Raw genomic sequence first — 18,520 nt, 5'->3', positions numbered from 1 at the left:
GAAAAATGACAATGTGAAAAAGTACATTATGACAAAAAGCATTGAGAGATAATACAGTGTTAAAGACAACAGAAAACATCTGCACCTCTGGTTAGTGCATCGAGAAAGGCAGACTGCAGATCATGAATAAGGTTGCAAAGTTACCGGAATCTTTAAAACAGTTACAGAGTTTAATGGCCGCGATAGGAGAAAACTGTGGATGGATCAACAACATTGTGGTTACTTCACAATACTAACCTACATGACAGACTGAAAAGAAGTAAGCCTATACATAATACAATTTCCCAAAACATGCATCCTGTTTGCAATTAGGCACTAAAGTAAAACTGCAAAAAATGTGGCAAAGAAATGAACTTTAAGTCCTAAATACAAAGCGTTACGTTTGGGGCAAATCCAACACAACATCACTGAGTACCACTGTCAATTTTCCAAGCATGGTGGTGGATGCATCCTGTTATGGGCATGCTCGTCATCGGCAAGGTCTAGGGAGTTTTATTTAGGATAAAAAGAAACAATAGAGCTAAGCACAGGCTGAATCCTAGAGGAAAACCTGATTCAATCTGCATTCCACCAGACACTGGGAGACAAATGCATCTTTCAGCAGAACAATAACCTAAAACCAAAGTCCAAAAATACACAGGAGTTGCTTACCAAATCAACATTTTATATTCCCGAGTGGCCTAGTTACAGTTTTTACTTAACCCATTATGTAAGTTCCAAAGCGTTAGTTGTTTTATGCACGTAATGTCAGAATGCTCTCACTGTTCCAAAATGTGATTGTTACACAACAGGACAGTTAACACTAATTATCTATAGGCTATGTTTCAATTTCAAATTATTTTCAAATAAGTTTTATTTTCTAACAGCAGTTTGAATTGAGGTGTGTTCCCGCCTACCACTTTAATTCACATGGAAGTAGCTCATTTCAGTGTTGCGGACATTTATGTTTGAGGCTTTACTGAGCCGGACAAACTTCTCTCTTCGAGGACAGCCCATGCACTTTAGCAATGTTTCCGCAGATCAAGTACGCAAATATTTGCGCAGTTTTGCACATTTTCTGGCTGGCGCTCGCATTGCCTGCCTTGTTGTTTTCCTTACAAATAATAACTTTGGACATGTGTGCATTCCTATCAAAGTAAGTGCCTTATTTTCTGTATATTGTGCTTCCATTGTAGCATACAGTATGTATGTATGGAGCATAATGTATTTACAGTTTTATTCACGTTTTCAAGTACTGGTGACAAATAATGCACTCCGATTATTGCATAGATTGTAAAGGACACGTGATGTGTGTAAAATACTTTCTGGAAGATTCTACTATTATAATGAGCTAGTGCTAAGCTATTTGCCACCTATGTGTGGCGCAATGTTTGTTGACATTATACAATGCATTCTGGGTATCACGTAAACGTCTGTCAGACCTAAGATGTAATAATGAGGTGAAGGGTAAACTTCTGGAAGTGGATGATCATAGACGACACAAACCCGTCAACATGCATACTGCAAACAGACCAAACTCATCTCGTCTCCTCTTATTATCATCTATGGTTGACGAGAAAAAACAAACATGGCGGTGCGCACAAACTACCCCTCGTCGGATTACTTTCGATTTCATTTTTTTTTTTACTGAATTATTTAGATCAATGGTGAGCTCACCCGTGATGTGATAAATTAAACAGTAATTGCTATTGGCTAATTCATATTACCGTTTCCGCTTGTGCTTTGTCATCTACCCGGTTTGGATGATTGTGTATGCTGTCGCTACTGAACTGGTCACATTCAGGACATACAGTTCAAGTCGGAAGATTACATAGACTTAGGTTGGAGTCATTAAAACTCGTTTAACTGTGTGACTAGCTCAAATGCTGAATGTTGCACGTCAATCGAAACTGTACTTTCTAAATAAGCGTTCTAGTCACACCGATTGGAGCGTATGCTGCAGGGACCACTGTAGAACGATCACACCCGTTTGTTGGTATGTGTGAAAAGGTTCAATCGGTTTGAAAATATATATGGCAAGACATGAAAGTGGCTGTCTAGCAATGATCTACAAGCAACTTGACAGAGTGAATAATTTTTTTAATAATAATGTGCAAATATTGTACAATCCATGTGTGCAAAGCTCTTAGAGACTTACCCAAAAAGACTCACAGCTATAATCGATGCAAAAGGTGATTCTAACATGTATTGACTCATGGGTGTGAATACTTAGTGGAAACATCATCTCAATCCAGGGTTTCTCTTATTTTTACTATTTTCTACATTGTAGAATAATAGTGTAGACATCACAACTATGAAATAACACATATGTAATCATGTAGTAACCAAAAAATGCGTTAAACAAATCAAAATATATTTTAGATTCTTCAAAGTAGCCCCCCTTGCCTTGATGACAGCTTTGCACACTCTTGGCATTGCCTTGACCAGCTATACCTGGAATGCTTTACCAACAGTCTTGAAGGAGTTCCCACATATGCTGAGCACTTGTTGGCTGCTTTTCCTTCACTCTGCGGTCCAACTCATCCCAAACCATCTCAATTGGGTTGAGGTTGGGTGATTGTGGAGGCCAGGTAATCTGATGCAGCACCATCACTCTCCTTCTTGGTCAAATAGCCCTTACACAGCCTGGAGATATGTTGGGTCATTGTCCTGTTGAAAACAAATTATAATCCCACTAAGCACAAACCAGATGAGATGGTGTATCGCTGCAGAATGCTGTGGTAGCCATGCTGGTTCAGTGTGCCTTGAATTCTAAATAAATCACAGACAGTGTCATCAGCAAATTACCATCACACCTCTTCCTCCATGCTTCACGGTGGGAACCACACATGCGGAGACCATCCGTTCACCTACTCTGCGTCTCACAAAGACACGACGGTTTGAACCAAAATTCTCAAATTTGGACTCATCAGACCAAAGGACAGATTTCCACAAGTCTAATGTCCATTTCTCATGTTTCTTGGCCCAAGCAAGTCTCTTCTTCTTATTGGTATCCTTTAGTAGTGGTTTCTTTTCAGCAATTTGACCATGAAGGCCTGATTCACACAGTCTCCTCTGAAAAGTTGATTTTGTGATATGTGTAACTTGAACTCTGTGAATCATTTATTTGGGCTGCAATTTCTGAGGCTGGTAACTAATGAACTTATCCTCTGCAGCAGAGCTAACTCTGGGTCTTCCTTTCCTGTGGCGGTCCTCATGCGAGCCAGTTTCATCATAGCGCTTGATGGTTTTTCAAAGTTCTTGAAATTTTCCAAATTGACTGACCTTCATGTCATTTAATTCAGGCTGTAACACAATGAAAAGTGAAATAAGTCAAAGGGTATGAATACTTTCTGAAGGCACCGTGCCCTCCCTTTGCAACCCTACTCAGGAATGCTGTATTCCCATTCAGTTTCCCTGTCTTTTTGAGTGATATGTGCTAATGAATCCATTAAAACTAAACAACATTCAAGGAAAAATCCCCCAAAAGCACAAATTCCTTAAATTTACAGTACTAAATAACACTAATATGTGAGAATGTTTTTATTGGTGAACAAAGGTTTCATATAGTGAGGTTGGTAACAACATGGAAAATTGTTGTGGAAATCTGTTGCAGCTCAAGTCGACTACAAAACCCAAAATGCAATGCTCTCTCTATGGGCAGGCTGGCTAGCTAACAAACATAGCTACACACAATAATACCAAATACAATATCAGCATGTAACATAGCTAGTTAGTTTTAAAATCGCCTAAACAAACTGCACTATTCCTCCGCAATCTCACTATGTTCAACCTGCAGATCGATGTGCTTAACAATTTGGAGTAACATTCGCAACGGCAGATATACTTCTGAGGGGATGGGAAACGTTGCCCATGTTACAGCACTATGGCGCGCAATGCATTCTGGGCGGTTTTGGGACAAGTAGGCTATTGGGCTTAAGCTCAAAAACCCAACATGAATTTGGCTAACAAGAAGCACAACATTACACATATTTTCCGATATGTGAGATAATTAACTTGCTATCTGTAGTATCGTATATCTTTGGAATCGTGACATTACGTACTTTAGAGGAAAATAGGCACGTTTCTCGAAATATACACTGATTTTGAGAAGAGATTACGTGACGATTAGTTTATCAATCGCGTGACGCAGCATGATAACGTGGACCCGATTGGTTGACAGTCTGCTGGGTGCGGCGTGATACGTTTCTTCATTCATTGGATTCCTAACTCCTTTGTATAATATCTCTGGCAACTGCGCAATGCAAATGTACTAGACCCTACGTTAAATTACACATTTCTCGAGGTAATAAAAACATGTGATCAATGGCTCGTTCGAGAGAAGACATCCTCCTGAGATAGACATTTTCGATCTAAAAGTGACTTTATCACAGTGCTACTTAACATAAAACGGATTTCTGCCTGCTTGAACGCCAATAACTCAGATACACATGAAAACATGAAATTACCCAGGGAATCGATAGAACATCACTCAGAGATGCACAAAAACAATATAACATTCAAAATGGGTGAACCTTTATTTTAAGATATGTGTACCAGGCAGGGTCAAAGACCAGTGACTGAGACAGACAGGAGTTACATCCTAAAATAGCACCCTATTCCCTTTATAGTGTACTACGTTTGAACAGAACCCAGTCAATCCTGGACAAAAGTAGTGCACTACATTGGGAATAAGGTGTCATTTGGGATATATAGGGACTGATCACAAGACATAACAATGAATGTACATCCTGTTTACAACTTGGGACAGAACTTTTACTTTTTGTTTGTTGTTGGTTTTTACCTCAGATCAATATGAGAACTCTCCAGTCCCTAGCTGAAACAGCAGGAGAGAAGTGCGGTGAGGGCAGGCATGAGAAGGTGAGACGAGATATGATTAAAAACCTCACAGACCTTTATTCTTCCCTGTTTTTTGTGTTGTTTTATTGGGATATGATAGTGAAGAGGAGCCAGGAAAGGTAGGACAGAGTGCGAGTCAGAAAGCCAGCGGTTTGGATTCAAACCCACACCAATGGCGACTCTCGTATACATGTGTGCCGGGGTCCACGACACTAACTCCTGGACCACACAGGCCTCACATACCTGACAAACAAACACACTTAGCCTCCATGACCAAATCCCCTTCTTTGTTAAAACGAAAACACAGCAGAACCACACCGCCAGCCACAGCTGAGGCAGTAACACAATTACCATTTACCGGCTGCTTTAAAATAGGCAGGTTAACAAGGGTAATCAGACAGCTACTTTGATTGGTTTAGCTCGCATGAGCACGGCTAACCTTAAAACAACTCTATAGTGGTATCCATGACGACAGCCTGACCGCCACTGTAATCACAGGGCTGTGCTGGGGCATCATGGAATTCTGAGAAGTTAGTGCAGGTCAGGCAGAGTCTCTATTCTATTAAACACAAAAACAATATGTTTTGTGTGAGAAGTAGGCACCGCCTACTGTTGGTCTATCGTACTTCCAACAAGGTGTAGGCAGGTTGCTTAGGATTCAAAGCTCAAAAAGCCTTATTCATACTCTTAGAGAAGGTACTCCCACAATAATGTGATTTGCAATTTGTGAGTTGCACTGATATCATTATGATGTCTTTTAGAGCTTCATAGTCTGGTTGATTGTATAAAACATGTTTATTTGATTGTAATCTTGATTGTAATCTTCTCAACCATAAGTTAGTGCAGGTCAGTGCCTTGTAAAAGTATTCAGACCCATGGATTTCTTAAAGTGGGATAAACATTTTGAATTGTAATTTTTTTGTCAACAATCTACACAAACTACTCTAATGTCAAAGTGGAAGAAATGTTTAATAAAACAATTAAAAAATGAACAAAAATTAAATATGTCAAATATAGTCGCTTCCCTGAGTCAATACATGTTAGAAACACCTGTGGCATCAATTACAGCTGTTAGTCTTCTTGTGTGAGTCTATAGGAGATTTGCACACTTGCACTGTGCAGTATTTGGCCATTATTCAAGATGTTAGGGATCATGGCTAGACAGCAATTTTCAAGTCTTACCATAGATTTTAAAGCAGATTAAAGTCAGAACTAACAGAACTAAATTATTGTTAAGCCACTCCAGTGTATAATTGGCCTTGTGTTGTAGGTTATTGTCCTGCTGAAAGGTGAATTCCTCTCCCAGTCTGTGGTGTAAAGCAGATTGAAGCAGGTTTTCCCTCTAGGATTTTGCTTGGGCTTAGCTCCATCCCGTTTCTTTTTATCCTGAAAAACTCCCCAGTATTTGCCGATGTCAAGCATACCCATACCACGATGCAGCCACCACTATGCTTGAAAAAAAGGAGGCAGTTACTCAGTGATGTGTTGTATTGGAATTGCCCCTAACATAAGGCTTTGCATTTAGGCCAAAAAGTGTATTCCTTTACTTAGTTTTTTTGCAGTATTACTTTAGTGCCTTGTTGCATACAAGATGCATGTTTTGGAATAGATCTTTTCACGCTGTCATTTAGATCATTATTGTGGAGTCTATGTTGTTTATGTTGTTGATCCATCTTCAGTTGTCTCCCATCACAGCCATTGAACGCTGTAACTGTTTTAAAATCCCCAATGGCCTCATAGTAACTTATTTAGCCAAATTTTACACCTGAATTAATTTAGGCTTGCCTAAACAAAATGTGCTTAATACTTATGCAATGACTATATATTAAAAATAGTATTTTGTATAGATTGTTGACAAAAAATGACAAATACATTTTAATCCCACTTTGTAACACAAACTCAGCAAAAAAAGAAACATCCTCTCACTGTCAACTGTGTTTATTTTCAGCAAACTTAACATGTGTAAATCTTTGTATGAACATAACAAGATTCAACAACTGAGACATAAACTGAACAAGTTCCACAGACGTGACTAACGTAAATGGAATAATGTGTCCCTGAACAATGGGGGGGTCAAAATCAAAAGTAACAGTCAGTATCTGGTGTGGCCACCAGCTGCATTAAGTAGTGCAGTGCATCTCCTCCTCGTGGACTGCACCAGATTTGCACCAGTTCTTGCTGTGAGATGTTACCCCACTCTTCCACCAAGGCACCTGCAAGTTCCCGGACATTTCTGGGGGGAATGGCCCTAGACCTCACCCTCCGATTCAACAGGTCCCAGACGTGCTCAATGGGATTGAGATCCGGGCTCTTCGCTGGCCATGGCAGAACACTGACATTCCTGTCTTGCAGGAAATCACTCACAGAACGAGCAGTATGGCTGGTGGCATTGTCATGCTGGAGGGTCATGTCAGGATGAGCCTGCAGGAAGGGTACCACATGAGGGAGGAGGATGTCTTCCCTGTAACGCACAGCGTTAAGATTGCCTGCAATGACAACAAGCTCAGTCCGATGATACTGTGACACACCGGCCCAGACCATGACGGACCCTCCACCTCCAAATCGACACCGCTCCAGAGTACAGGCTCGGTGTAACGCTCATTCCTTCGACGATAAACGCGAATCCGACCATCACCCCTGGTGAGACAAAACCAGGACTCGTCAGTGAAGAGCACTTTTTGCCAGTCCTGTCTGGTCCAGCGATGGTGGGTTTGTGCCCATAGGCGACGTTGTTGCCGGTGATGTCTGGTGAGGACCTGCTTTACAACAGGCCTACAAGCCCTCAGTCCAGCCTCTCTAAGCCTATTGAGGACATTCTGAGCACTGATGGAGGGATTGTGCGTTCCTGGTGTAACTCGGGCAGTTGATGTTGCCATCCTGTACCTGTCCCACAGGTGTGATGTTCGGATGTACCGATCCTGTGCAGGTGTTGTTACACGTGGTCTGCCACTGCGAGGACGATCAGCTGTCCGTCCTGTCTCCCTGTAGCACTGTCTTAGGCGTCTCACAGTACAGACATTGCAATTTATTGCCCTGGCCAGATCTGCAGTCCTCGTGCCTCCTTGCAGTATGCCTAAGGCACGTTCACGCAGATGAGCAGGGACTCTGGGCATCTTTCTTTTGGTGTTTTTCAGAGTCAGTAGAAAGGCCTCTTTAGTGTCCTAAGTTTTCATAACTGTGACCTTAATTGCCTACCGTCTGTAAGCTGTTAGTGTCTTCGACCGTTCCACAGGTGCATGTTCATGAATTGTTTATGGTTCATTGAACAAGCATGGGAAACAGTATTTAAACCCTTTACAATGAAGATCTGAAGTTACTTGGATTTTTACGAATTATCTTTGAAAGACAGGGTCCTGAAAGAGGGACGTTTCTTTTTTTTGCTGAGTTTATAATGTGAAGAAATCCAAGGGGTCTGAATACTTTTGTAAAGGCTCTTTAAGTTAGAACTCTATATGGTGTCTACTGGCCTATAACTGGTTAGAGTGACATCATTACAATGTCTTTCAGGACTCCATTGGCAGGTTGTATACTGGTTGTATGGGGAAGACGTCTTTACCTGATCGTAATGTGCCAAATTATGCCTGCTAGGTATGGTTTTTAGTATTCATTGTCTGTTTGAATTCAAAATGTGCGAAAAGAGGTGCGTAAAAAAGCCCACTGTCTAAGTGTTATGTTACCATAATTGATCTACTTGAGTGGGAAGCTGCGTCCCCAGGCCCAGGGTTGGTGTTAGTTTGTATGTCATTGTTGCCATAAGTTGCCTTGTCTGGGCCAGAACATCCCTGTACCCTGAGGCAGCTTGATGTACAAGTACACCCCCTGGATAGGTAGCTAGTCTATCGTTACCATAGATATACACTGAGTGTCCATGACATAGACTGACCAGGCGAATCCAGGTGAAAGCTATGATCCCTTATTGATGTCACTTGTTAAATCGAATTCCATTAGTGTAGGTGAAGGGGAGGAGACAGGTTAAAGAAAGATTTTTAAGCCTTGAGACAAATGAGTCATTGATTGTGTATGTGTGCCATTCAGAGGGAGAATAAGCAAGACATAAGATTTAAGTGCCTTTGAACGGGGTATGGTAGTAGGTACCAGGCACACCTGTTTAAGTGAGTCAAGAACTGCATCGCTGCTGGGTTTTTCACGCTCAACAGTTTCCCATCTGTATCAAGAATGGTCCACCACCCAAAGGACATCCAGCCAACTTGACACAGCTGTGGGAAGCATTGGAGTCAACATGGGCCAGCATCCCTGTGGAACGCTTTTTTCGACACCTTGTAGAGTCCATTCCCCAACGAATTGAGGCTGTTCTGAGGGCACATGGGGGTGCAACTCAATATTAGGAAGATGTTCCTAATGTTTTGTCCACTCAGTGTACATATTCTACTACATATATATTATACCATAATCTATAGCGTTGATATGCATCATTGGTTGTTTCTTCCTGTTCGGAGTGTGTAGCAGGTTTGTGTGAGTGTGCAGCTGTGTGTGTGTGTTCGGCCTACCTCTTGTGTGGTGCGAGCAGCTGGTTTGTCCTGGTGGTTGGCCAGTATGAGGAAGGGCAAGGTACAGAGCTGGGGGTGCTGCAGGGCAGAGTGAAGCTCAGTTCGGGCCATCTCCAGATCCTCGTCTGTGGAGGCGCTGTCCAGGACAAACACCACCCCCTGGGAACCCTGGTAGTAGCGCGACCAGTACTTCTTTATCGAGTCCGCTCCTGGAGACAGCGACGGACAGGCAGTCAGACACAGACATGTACATAGACACACAGCAATGCAGGCACACGCTCATACACAGTTAGTACCAGCACATTACTTGTAAATCGAGTCCACTCCTGGAGACGCACACATGGACAGTCAGGCACACACACACACACACACACACACAGTACCAGTTCAAGTACCTCTTAATTTAATCAGCCCCTTCAACAACAAAAAAAATCGATAAATAGGCCCCCTATACAAACACACACACACATATATACTGTATTTACAGTGCATTTGGAAAATATTCAGACCCTTTAACTTTTTCCACATTTTGTTACGTTAAAGCCTTAATATAAATGTATTCATTTGTTCCCCCCCTCATCAATCTACACACAATACCTCATAATGACAAAGCAAAAGCAGGTTTAGACATTTTTCCAAAAAATAAAATAAAAAATATATAATTACATTTACATAAGTATTCAGACCCTTAACACAGTACTTTGTTGAAGCACCTTTGGCAATTATTACAGCCTCTAGTCTTCTTGGGCATGACGCTACACGCTTGGGACACCTATATTCTTCTCTGTAGATCCTCTCAAGCTCTGTCAGGTTGGATGGGGAGCTTCACTGCAGTCTGAGGTCCTGAGAGCTCTGGAGCAGGTTTTCATCAAGGATCTCACCGTACTTTGCTCCGTTCATCTTTGCCTCAATCCTGACTAGTCTCCCAGTCCCCGCCGGTGAAAAACATCCCCACAGCATGATGCTGCCACCACCATGCTTCACTGTAGGGATGGTGCCAGGCTTCCTCCAGACGTGACGCATGGCATTCAGGCCAAAGTGTTCAATCTTGGTTTCATCAGTCCAGAGAATCTTGTTTCTCATGGTCTGAGAGTCTAGGTGCTTTTTGGCAAACTCTAAGCGGGCTGTCATGTGCCTTTTACTGAGGAGTGGCTTCCGTCTGGCCACTCTACCATAAAGGCCTAATTGGTGGAGTGCTGCAGAGATGGTTGTCCTTCTGGAAGGTTCTCCCCATCTCCACAGATGAACTCTGGAGCACTATCAGAGTGATCATTGCGTTCTTGGTCACCTCCCTGACCTAGGCCCTTCTCCCCCGATTGCTCAGTTTGGCCGGGCGGCCAGCTCTAGGAAGATTCTTGGTGGTTCCAAACTTCTTCCATTTAAGAATGATGAGGCCACTGTGTTCTTGGGAACCTTCAATACTGGAGACATTTTTTGTACCCTTTTCAGATCTGTGCCTCGACACAATCCTGTCTCAGAGCTCTACAGACAATTCTTTCCACCTCATGGCTTGGTTTTTGCTCTGACATGCACTGTCAACTGTGGGACCTTATATAGACAGGTGTGTGCCTTTCCAAATCATGTCCAATCAATTAAATTTACCACAGGTGGACTCCAATCAGGTTGTAGAAACATCTCAAGGATGATCAATGGAAACAGGATGCACCTGATCTTAATTTTGAGTCTCATAGCAAAGGGTCTGAATACTTATGTAAATAAAAACCTGTTTTTGCTTTGTCATTATGGGGTGTTGTGTGTAGATTGTTGAGGAAAAACATGAATTTAATCCATTGTAGAATAAAGCTGTAACGTAACAAAATGTGGAAAAAGTCAAGGGGTCTGAATACTTTCCCGAAAGCACAGCACTGCACACACACACACTCTTGGCACTGTCTGCAGCATTCTTATCAAAGTTAACACACTGTCAAAAACTATAAAATATTTTAATTTTAGTGCCTGTCACGTTTTCCCGCAATGAAACTGGCTTTTCAACCTCAACTTCCAGAGGATCATTCCACCTAATTCAATTGTACGTTGATAATCCGGCAAATAAAATGGATACCTATGAGTAATGGAGACCTCCAGCAAGAAAGGGTAAAAACGCATTGAATTTCAGCATCGTTTCAATCGGAGCACGTCTGGAGTGCATTTTGCAAACGCTTCCACCCTCCTTTCATAAAATCTTTGCGGATATTGCATTATATATTTTTCAGACTTCAGGACTGCATGCCAACTTTTAGCCTTCTGCACTGCGCTGGGGGCCAGTGGGAAAACGACATGTCTGTCTAAATGAAGTGTGTTCAACACACAAAATCTGTGGCCCAATGACAACCTATTCCCTTTATAGTGCACTACTTTTGACCAGCGCCCAATAGGGGCCTGGTCAAAAGTAGTGCACTCTAAATGGAATAGTGTGCCATTTGGGACACATCCCAAGACTCTCTTTAAAGCAGAAACAACTCAGAGAGCACATTAAAGCAGTTTCCTATGCTGGCCACTCTACAGCACAGTTCAAATGAACCTTCTTCTTTTACAATGAACATATGGTTCCTTTTCTGCACAGCAATTTGGGGGTACAAAAATGTGGCCACCAAGGCTCACAAGGCAGGGCATGGCTTTGGTTAGCGTTGAGTGACAGAGTGGTGGAATAGAACCAGAAATTCATAGGAAAAGGGTCAGTTGTGTCAGTTAAATTACTCTCCCTGAGTGTGGCTGGAAAAACAACCACTTATTTTTCTGAAATCTAAAGAGGAAGAGGAGGAAGCCATGGTTTAACTCTTCCATCTCTGGGGCTATAGTAAAAGTGGACCTGACTGCAACTTGACCACGCCCACCATCATCGCTCGTACAAAAAAGGTGCCTCATCTCGGTGGCAGTCATTAATTAGGGCATCAAATGGAGGAAACATTTCTGAAACAGGGAGGGACTACCTGGGCTTGTTTTCGTTTTCCCATTGCAAACCACATTAAAACATTTAGTACAAAAAGGGCCCTAACGAACACGACCCAGGCTAGTTTACGGTGAAACGCCGCCCCTCGTTACAAGTGTTTACAGGCGATTAGCCTACTACGACCCTGTGAGAATCCATGAACCACTCCACCCCTAAACACTTGACCAATATGCCTGCTCTAAAATAAAATAATATTACGTGGCAGTCGTATTATGAGCTGAAACAGATTAACTATTAAGTTTCAAAACACCTCCAATAATTGTGTGAGGGGGTTGAGGGTTAGAGGGGAGGAAGGAAGTTAAGTCTCAACCAGGCCATATTATCAAGGACTAATGTATTGCTCAAGAACAGATGCTGAAAAATCTGCCAAGCATAAGAGCTAGGCTATCCATCACAATTGTGGCCTGGACTGTTCAATTCTGCCTCCTCCTGGTTCTAGCTGCAAAAACCGAAAGAGACTTCGGCGGTTGTGCGCCGAGGCTTTAGAGGAATTTACAACATGAATCTAGGGATGAATATCGAAACCAATGTTCAAACGTCATCCTGCTGAGTGATGTTTTACAGGCTATTAAAGCAACAAGTCTCCATTCATTCCTGTAACAATGTAGGCTATTGGCTATTGTGTTTATCTCACTCTCTACTAGATGTAGCTTTAGAGTAACAAAAACATGACCACAAGCCAGTTTACCAGAAAACATATTGTGTTACAATCACGTGTGACAGTAACAGAAACCACACTTTCCACAAATGGCATTACATCATGCTTGGTTTCTCAGGAAAATAAAGACTGTGAGATAAGTGGTTTCAGATGCCTGGGCTACACACTAACTGACTGACTGCTACACACTGGTGTAGTCTACACCGGAGCATCTGGGCACTCAGAGCATCTTTCCAGCGCGATCTGCCAACCGACCAGGTAGACAGGCTCCATCTCAATTCCATCTTTCAACGGTTCCCCACATCCCTATTTCCTCACCTTGTTCTCAACCTTATTGCCGAATGTCCAACCCACTGGGCACAGGTGTCAATTCAACGTCTAATTCCACGTTCGTTTTCGTTAGAATTTCATTGAAATGACGTGGAAACAACATTGAGTCAACCAGTGTGCCCCCAGTGGGAAGTCGTCCCCCCCCCTCGTCACTTCTTCTCCAAAGCATCTTGGGGGAAAGATGTGAGGAGAGATGACGCATATTAAAAGGTCAACAACAAAATATGCTAGACAAGGTGGGCAATTATTTTTATTTTATTTATGTGTAAATATTGACCTAATAGCATCATGTCGAAGTAAACTTGAAGTCACCAGCTGATGTGTTACATTCCTAAATGTAACAGGATTATCCCATCTCTGATTTCATGATGGGCATATAGCCTACCGTACAGGGGTTTTTACACACATCCAAAATAACAATAAGAGCTGGCTAAAATAATGTACAATAGCCTACATAGATTAAAAAAAAAAAAAAGTGGATGTCCGCTCACTGTTTTGTTGCTCCCAAACGCGATCTTTGAATAACCTAAGCGCAAAGCGAGCTCATATAAAGACAGGTAAAATTACCAATCCTGGCGCTGGAAAAGGTGCCGCCGGCTATAACAGGTCGAATTTGCAAACGAGCGTGCAATAGAGCACTGAAACTAAGTGCAAAAGTGCTTTTATGTACACTACATCATCACGCACAGAATTTCTTTATACTCAACGAGTCAATTTGATGGAAACATACCTCGTGGGAAAATGTGCATATATTTTCTATACAGATTTTAGAACCTTCCCATGAAAATCTGTTGCCAATTGGATGGAAACCTAACTACAGACAGACGGACAGAGGAATCACACACACACACACACACACACACACACACACACACACACACACACACACACACACACACACACACACACACACACACACACACACACACACACACACACACCAAAAACATCCCAGCCAGGGGGCAGACGAACCAACAACACTAAAACCCGTAGCAGACAGACAAGACCACAGTCATGGAGATAGAGAGTGAAACCCAAACAGAAACAAACATTACCAGTACTGTTTGACCTGTTGACCTCCAAACACCCCACAGATAACCTAGAAAAACATTACTGTACTGTCTCCCGAACTACACGAGACACCCAATGATTCATTCTTTAGTGATGGACTAAATTACAAAATAGACAGTGCCGACGAACGGCTAAAGGCAGCGGGTGCCGGGTGGCCATTCTATCTAACAACATTATCGGCCATTATTTTCTGTTAGTTTACCGATAATTCTACATGTTGAATTACCGCCATTCGTCGACACCCAGCAGGTGATCTATTGCGCAAGGCCGGCGTTCGTTATGGTGTGTCCTTAACATTTCAGCACACAAATGCTTTCTTCCAAACCTTGGTTTGGTCCCTAAAGAATAAGGGAGTAGGTCTAATACATTAAACTGATTAGAGGGTGCGGCGATCATTGTTTTCTTCCAGGTTTATGGACTGTTACTCTGCACCTTGTCAACATTTTGGGGTGTGTGTCTCCAGCTTCTAACTGTAGGATGAGAGGCTGAATGTTCCCAACTCCAGGGTGCATCCCAAATGGCACCCTATTTCCTATATGATCCACCAGAGCCCTATGGGTCCTGGTCAAACGTAGTGCCCTAAATAAGGAATAGGGTGCCATTTGGGACAAAGATTCAGAGAACAGCAGCTAGGTGATCCCTGTCTGGAAATAAGGGAGAGTCCCTGTCCACACCAATGATGTCATACAGCCCCCCCCCCCCCCACACACACCACAGAAAGGACTTACGCATTACTGCCTCTCTGACACACACAGTTGCACGCCCAGCAGGCGAGTGACATTTGAGAGAATGTGTTAGCTACTTCATTTGCGTGTTGTCTGTCTGACACATTGCTTTCTGATGCAAAGATCATCAGTTGAGAGATTACTATGACTCATCTTCACAGAGGATGTGTGTCATTCGAGGTCTCAATAACATTTACTATCTTAGGGGATTCTAACATTTAGCGAGCAAAGGAAAAGTTCCTTAACATCGTTTTAGAACCTTTAGGGTTTCCTATATGTTTATATTTTGCAGATATTCTTGGACGGTGCACAGCTAGGGTCATGTTCAGTTGGCACGGAATGGGAGTCAACTTTTTGTGAAACGGAGGAAGTCCCATCGACACTTGTCCAATAAGAAGACTCAATAAGTGTAAAAAAAAAAAATGCTTTGCCCACTGAACTACAAAACTTGAGTACCTTGACAACGGGAACACTGTGTTCACATCATAATGGAAAATAGGTGAAAAAATACCTCCAAGCTCTTTCACGTTCAGAATGGCATTCTGGAATGGAACAGCTTTGATGCTGAAACCTAGAAAGGAGAATTACATGTAAAGCTTCACACAGGAAGACATGGCAGACATTGCTTGAAAAGAGGCAAGAGAAAGTCAATGTATAAGTGTTGGAAAATACTCGTATCGTGCTCTTTTCTGCAGGTAGGGAATAGGTCCCGAAAGCTCATCACTTAACTACTGACGCTAAATTGATTCAATGCATAGGATACTTGACTGCTGTACTGCAAATAAACTTCATGCAGAGTTAGGAGAACTGTATAAGGAGCATTTGGACTGTGATTTCATCAGGTGGAGTCGAACCTCACCCGTGGTTGGCCCAATGTTGTCTGTGGCTTCACTGCAGAGTCTTGACAGTAGGCTGGTCTTCCCAGAGCCTGTGAGTCCAATACACACCAGGTCATACTCTGGTCTGGGAGGGGGCTGTCCTTTACAGCACAGTGTCCTGAAACACTGGAGGTAGGAGGGAGAGGGGGGGATGGAGAGAGAAATAGAGAAGAGGTGATGGAGAGCGGGGGAGAAGAGGGATGGAGAGAAGGGACACAGAGTCAGAGATCAGTCATGAGAGGTGTGATGGGCAGAGCTAGTGCACAGTGAGTCCGTGTTTTTGGCGTTTGGACACTGCACCCACGTCACCCACCGATCTACTCTGTGACACTACTGACGTCTGTTCTGTCACTGAGCACGCCACTCGCCACTCTGGAGACGCCGGGCAGGATCACATCTGTTAACGCCATCTGTTTCCAGCCAAAGATACTGTAAGATCTGGAGAGGAAAAAACATTGTGTCCTCTCTCTCTCTCTCTCTCTCTCCGCTTTCATTTCAATTCAGATGTGCTCAGCCACACTACATGTCCTTTGAACTCACATAACCACTGTGATAAAAAGAACCTTTGAGTCGTATATAGCCTATAGAATGCACACTACAGGCACCCTGTGCATAGTAAGAGCGGACACATTGATACTTGTATAGGGGCACAGGATGTTGTGAGTGAAGTAAACCTCAAGATGTGGTATGCAACATGGTCAAGGGACTGAGGGACTGCTACTCCGTCAACACGGAAGATCAAAGAAAAAGGGGGCCTCCTATTGAAATAGAAACCAGGGACGCTGGTCACGGTCTCACGCACGCGCACAGAGCACACACAGGGACAGTAAGGGCCCGATAGAGGTGATGTCACGTTTCTTCCTACACAACAATCAAAAATCGGCCTCCAGTCTCCGGTTTGTTCAGTATAAACAGATCCCAGGTCCCTCACCTTTCTCTGGGTGCTGATAAAGGACATGACACGGGTCAGACTCTGTAGATTTACTGGAGACTTCTCTGCAGGGTCTCTCGGCAGACTACGCAGCTCAAACACAGAAACCCAAACCAGAAGCATGCTCTGCTCTGTAAAAAAACAGCAGCCCCACTGACCTCTTTTTGTGCAACGAGATAAGACAAGGAAAACCTTTCATGATGCACAGATGCTGCACCAGATAAGCATGTGCATCACTGGTACATACCACTTACAGACCTGCGTGTCTACCAGAGTCTGAAATAACAACTTAAAATGTATCGTAACATAACATATACAGGAAAGGATTAAAAAGGTAGGTCAGGTTGAGATTTTGAAAGTCTACATCAGTATATGATTGATAACAGCACAGCCACAGTGTAATCAATGCGCTGTAACTGTTGGCTACCATTGCAAGGGAAGAGACTGCTCTCTGGTGGTGATTATAGGAACTGCGCCAACCTACACTGAATATATGGGAGATTCTCTTTTGGGTAAAAGACCGTTCTCTGTCTTGTCTCCTCCATAACCCGGAACCCGATAAATTGTTGAGGAGTGTGTCAATTTGTTAGTAGGCTTATGGAAGAGTGTCGTCCCGTCCTCGATAGTCACCTTTCATCGAGGATACTAATGTGTATCCAACCATAGAAGAGTTTAGAAATTTGCCACACCACCTTTGAAATCAGCTTTTGTTTTGTCAGAGGAGAAAAACATGCACACGTCTAAAAACAAATGTTACTTATTGTTATCTACAAAATAGTAACTTCATTTGTTATGAGCACTTTGGGATCCACCCCTGCAAACGTAAAAGTTGGCTAATGACGCACGAGTGGAGAAGGACCGTTTCATTGCAAGTGCGTATCCATTCATTCACGTCAACTCTCCTCCTTGACCGTTTTCAGGAGGCGAGAGAGGTCAGAGTGGAGGAGAGAGGGCGCAGGAGGTGAGCAAATCTAATTGATGAAAGGCCAAAAGCTCATTCTCTCACATCACTATTATGAGACATGGTTATGGCAGGACCAGTCTGGAACAGAATCTATAAAATAAAATAAAAAATGTTCTAAAAAGAGGTGGCGGGCTCATGAAGTATACCTAAATCAGGTGCTTTTCCAAAGCTGAAAAGATGGTTGACAATATTACCATTTTCAGAAAAACAAAAAAAATGATGATCCTCAACTACCCCAAAATAAAATGTCCATCTTGTGAATTGCACTGAACAAAAATATACAGTGCTTTCGGAAAGTATTCAGACCCTTTGACAGCCTTATTCTAACATGGATTGATAAAACATTTTCCTCAGCAATCTACACACAATACCCCATAATGACAAAGCAAAAACAGTTTTTAAAAAAAATGTTAAATGTATTACATAAAAAACTGAAATACCTTATTTACATAAGTATTCAGACCCTTTGCTATGAGAGTTGAAATTGAGGTCAGGTGCATCCTGTTCCCATTGATCATCCTTGATGTTTCTACAACGTGATTGGAGTCCACCTTTGGTAAATTCAATTGATTGGACATGATTTGGAAAGGCACACACCTGTCTATATAAGGTTCCACAGTTGACAGTGCATGTCAGAGCAAAAACCAAGCCATGAGGTCGAAGAAA

The 18,520-nt window shown here is 42.7% G+C and overlaps 1 protein-coding gene across 2 annotated transcripts in view; it reads right to left on the bottom strand.

Annotated features, from left to right (window-relative positions):
- LOC115159159 (ADP-ribosylation factor-like protein 15) overlaps positions 1-18,520 on the bottom strand; it is a 63,388-nt gene that overhangs the window by 17,201 nt on the left and 27,667 nt on the right. For both annotated transcript variants that reach the window (XM_029708617.1, XM_029708616.1), the window contains exons 2-4: positions 15,941-16,085; positions 15,593-15,652; positions 9,348-9,556 (exon numbers count right to left, since the gene is read on the bottom strand). In XM_029708617.1, the coding sequence (XP_029564477.1) occupies positions 9,348-9,556; positions 15,593-15,652; positions 15,941-16,085 (414 nt within the window). The remainder of the gene's footprint in view (positions 1-9,347; positions 9,557-15,592; positions 15,653-15,940; positions 16,086-18,520) is intronic.

The sequence above is a fragment of the Salmo trutta genome, chromosome 23 (genome assembly GCF_901001165.1).
Source record: "Salmo trutta chromosome 23, fSalTru1.1, whole genome shotgun sequence".
NCBI lineage: Eukaryota > Metazoa > Chordata > Actinopteri > Salmoniformes > Salmonidae > Salmo > Salmo trutta.
Note: the sequence above shows the minus strand (reverse complement) of the source record. Positions and strands in the feature narration are given on the sequence as shown.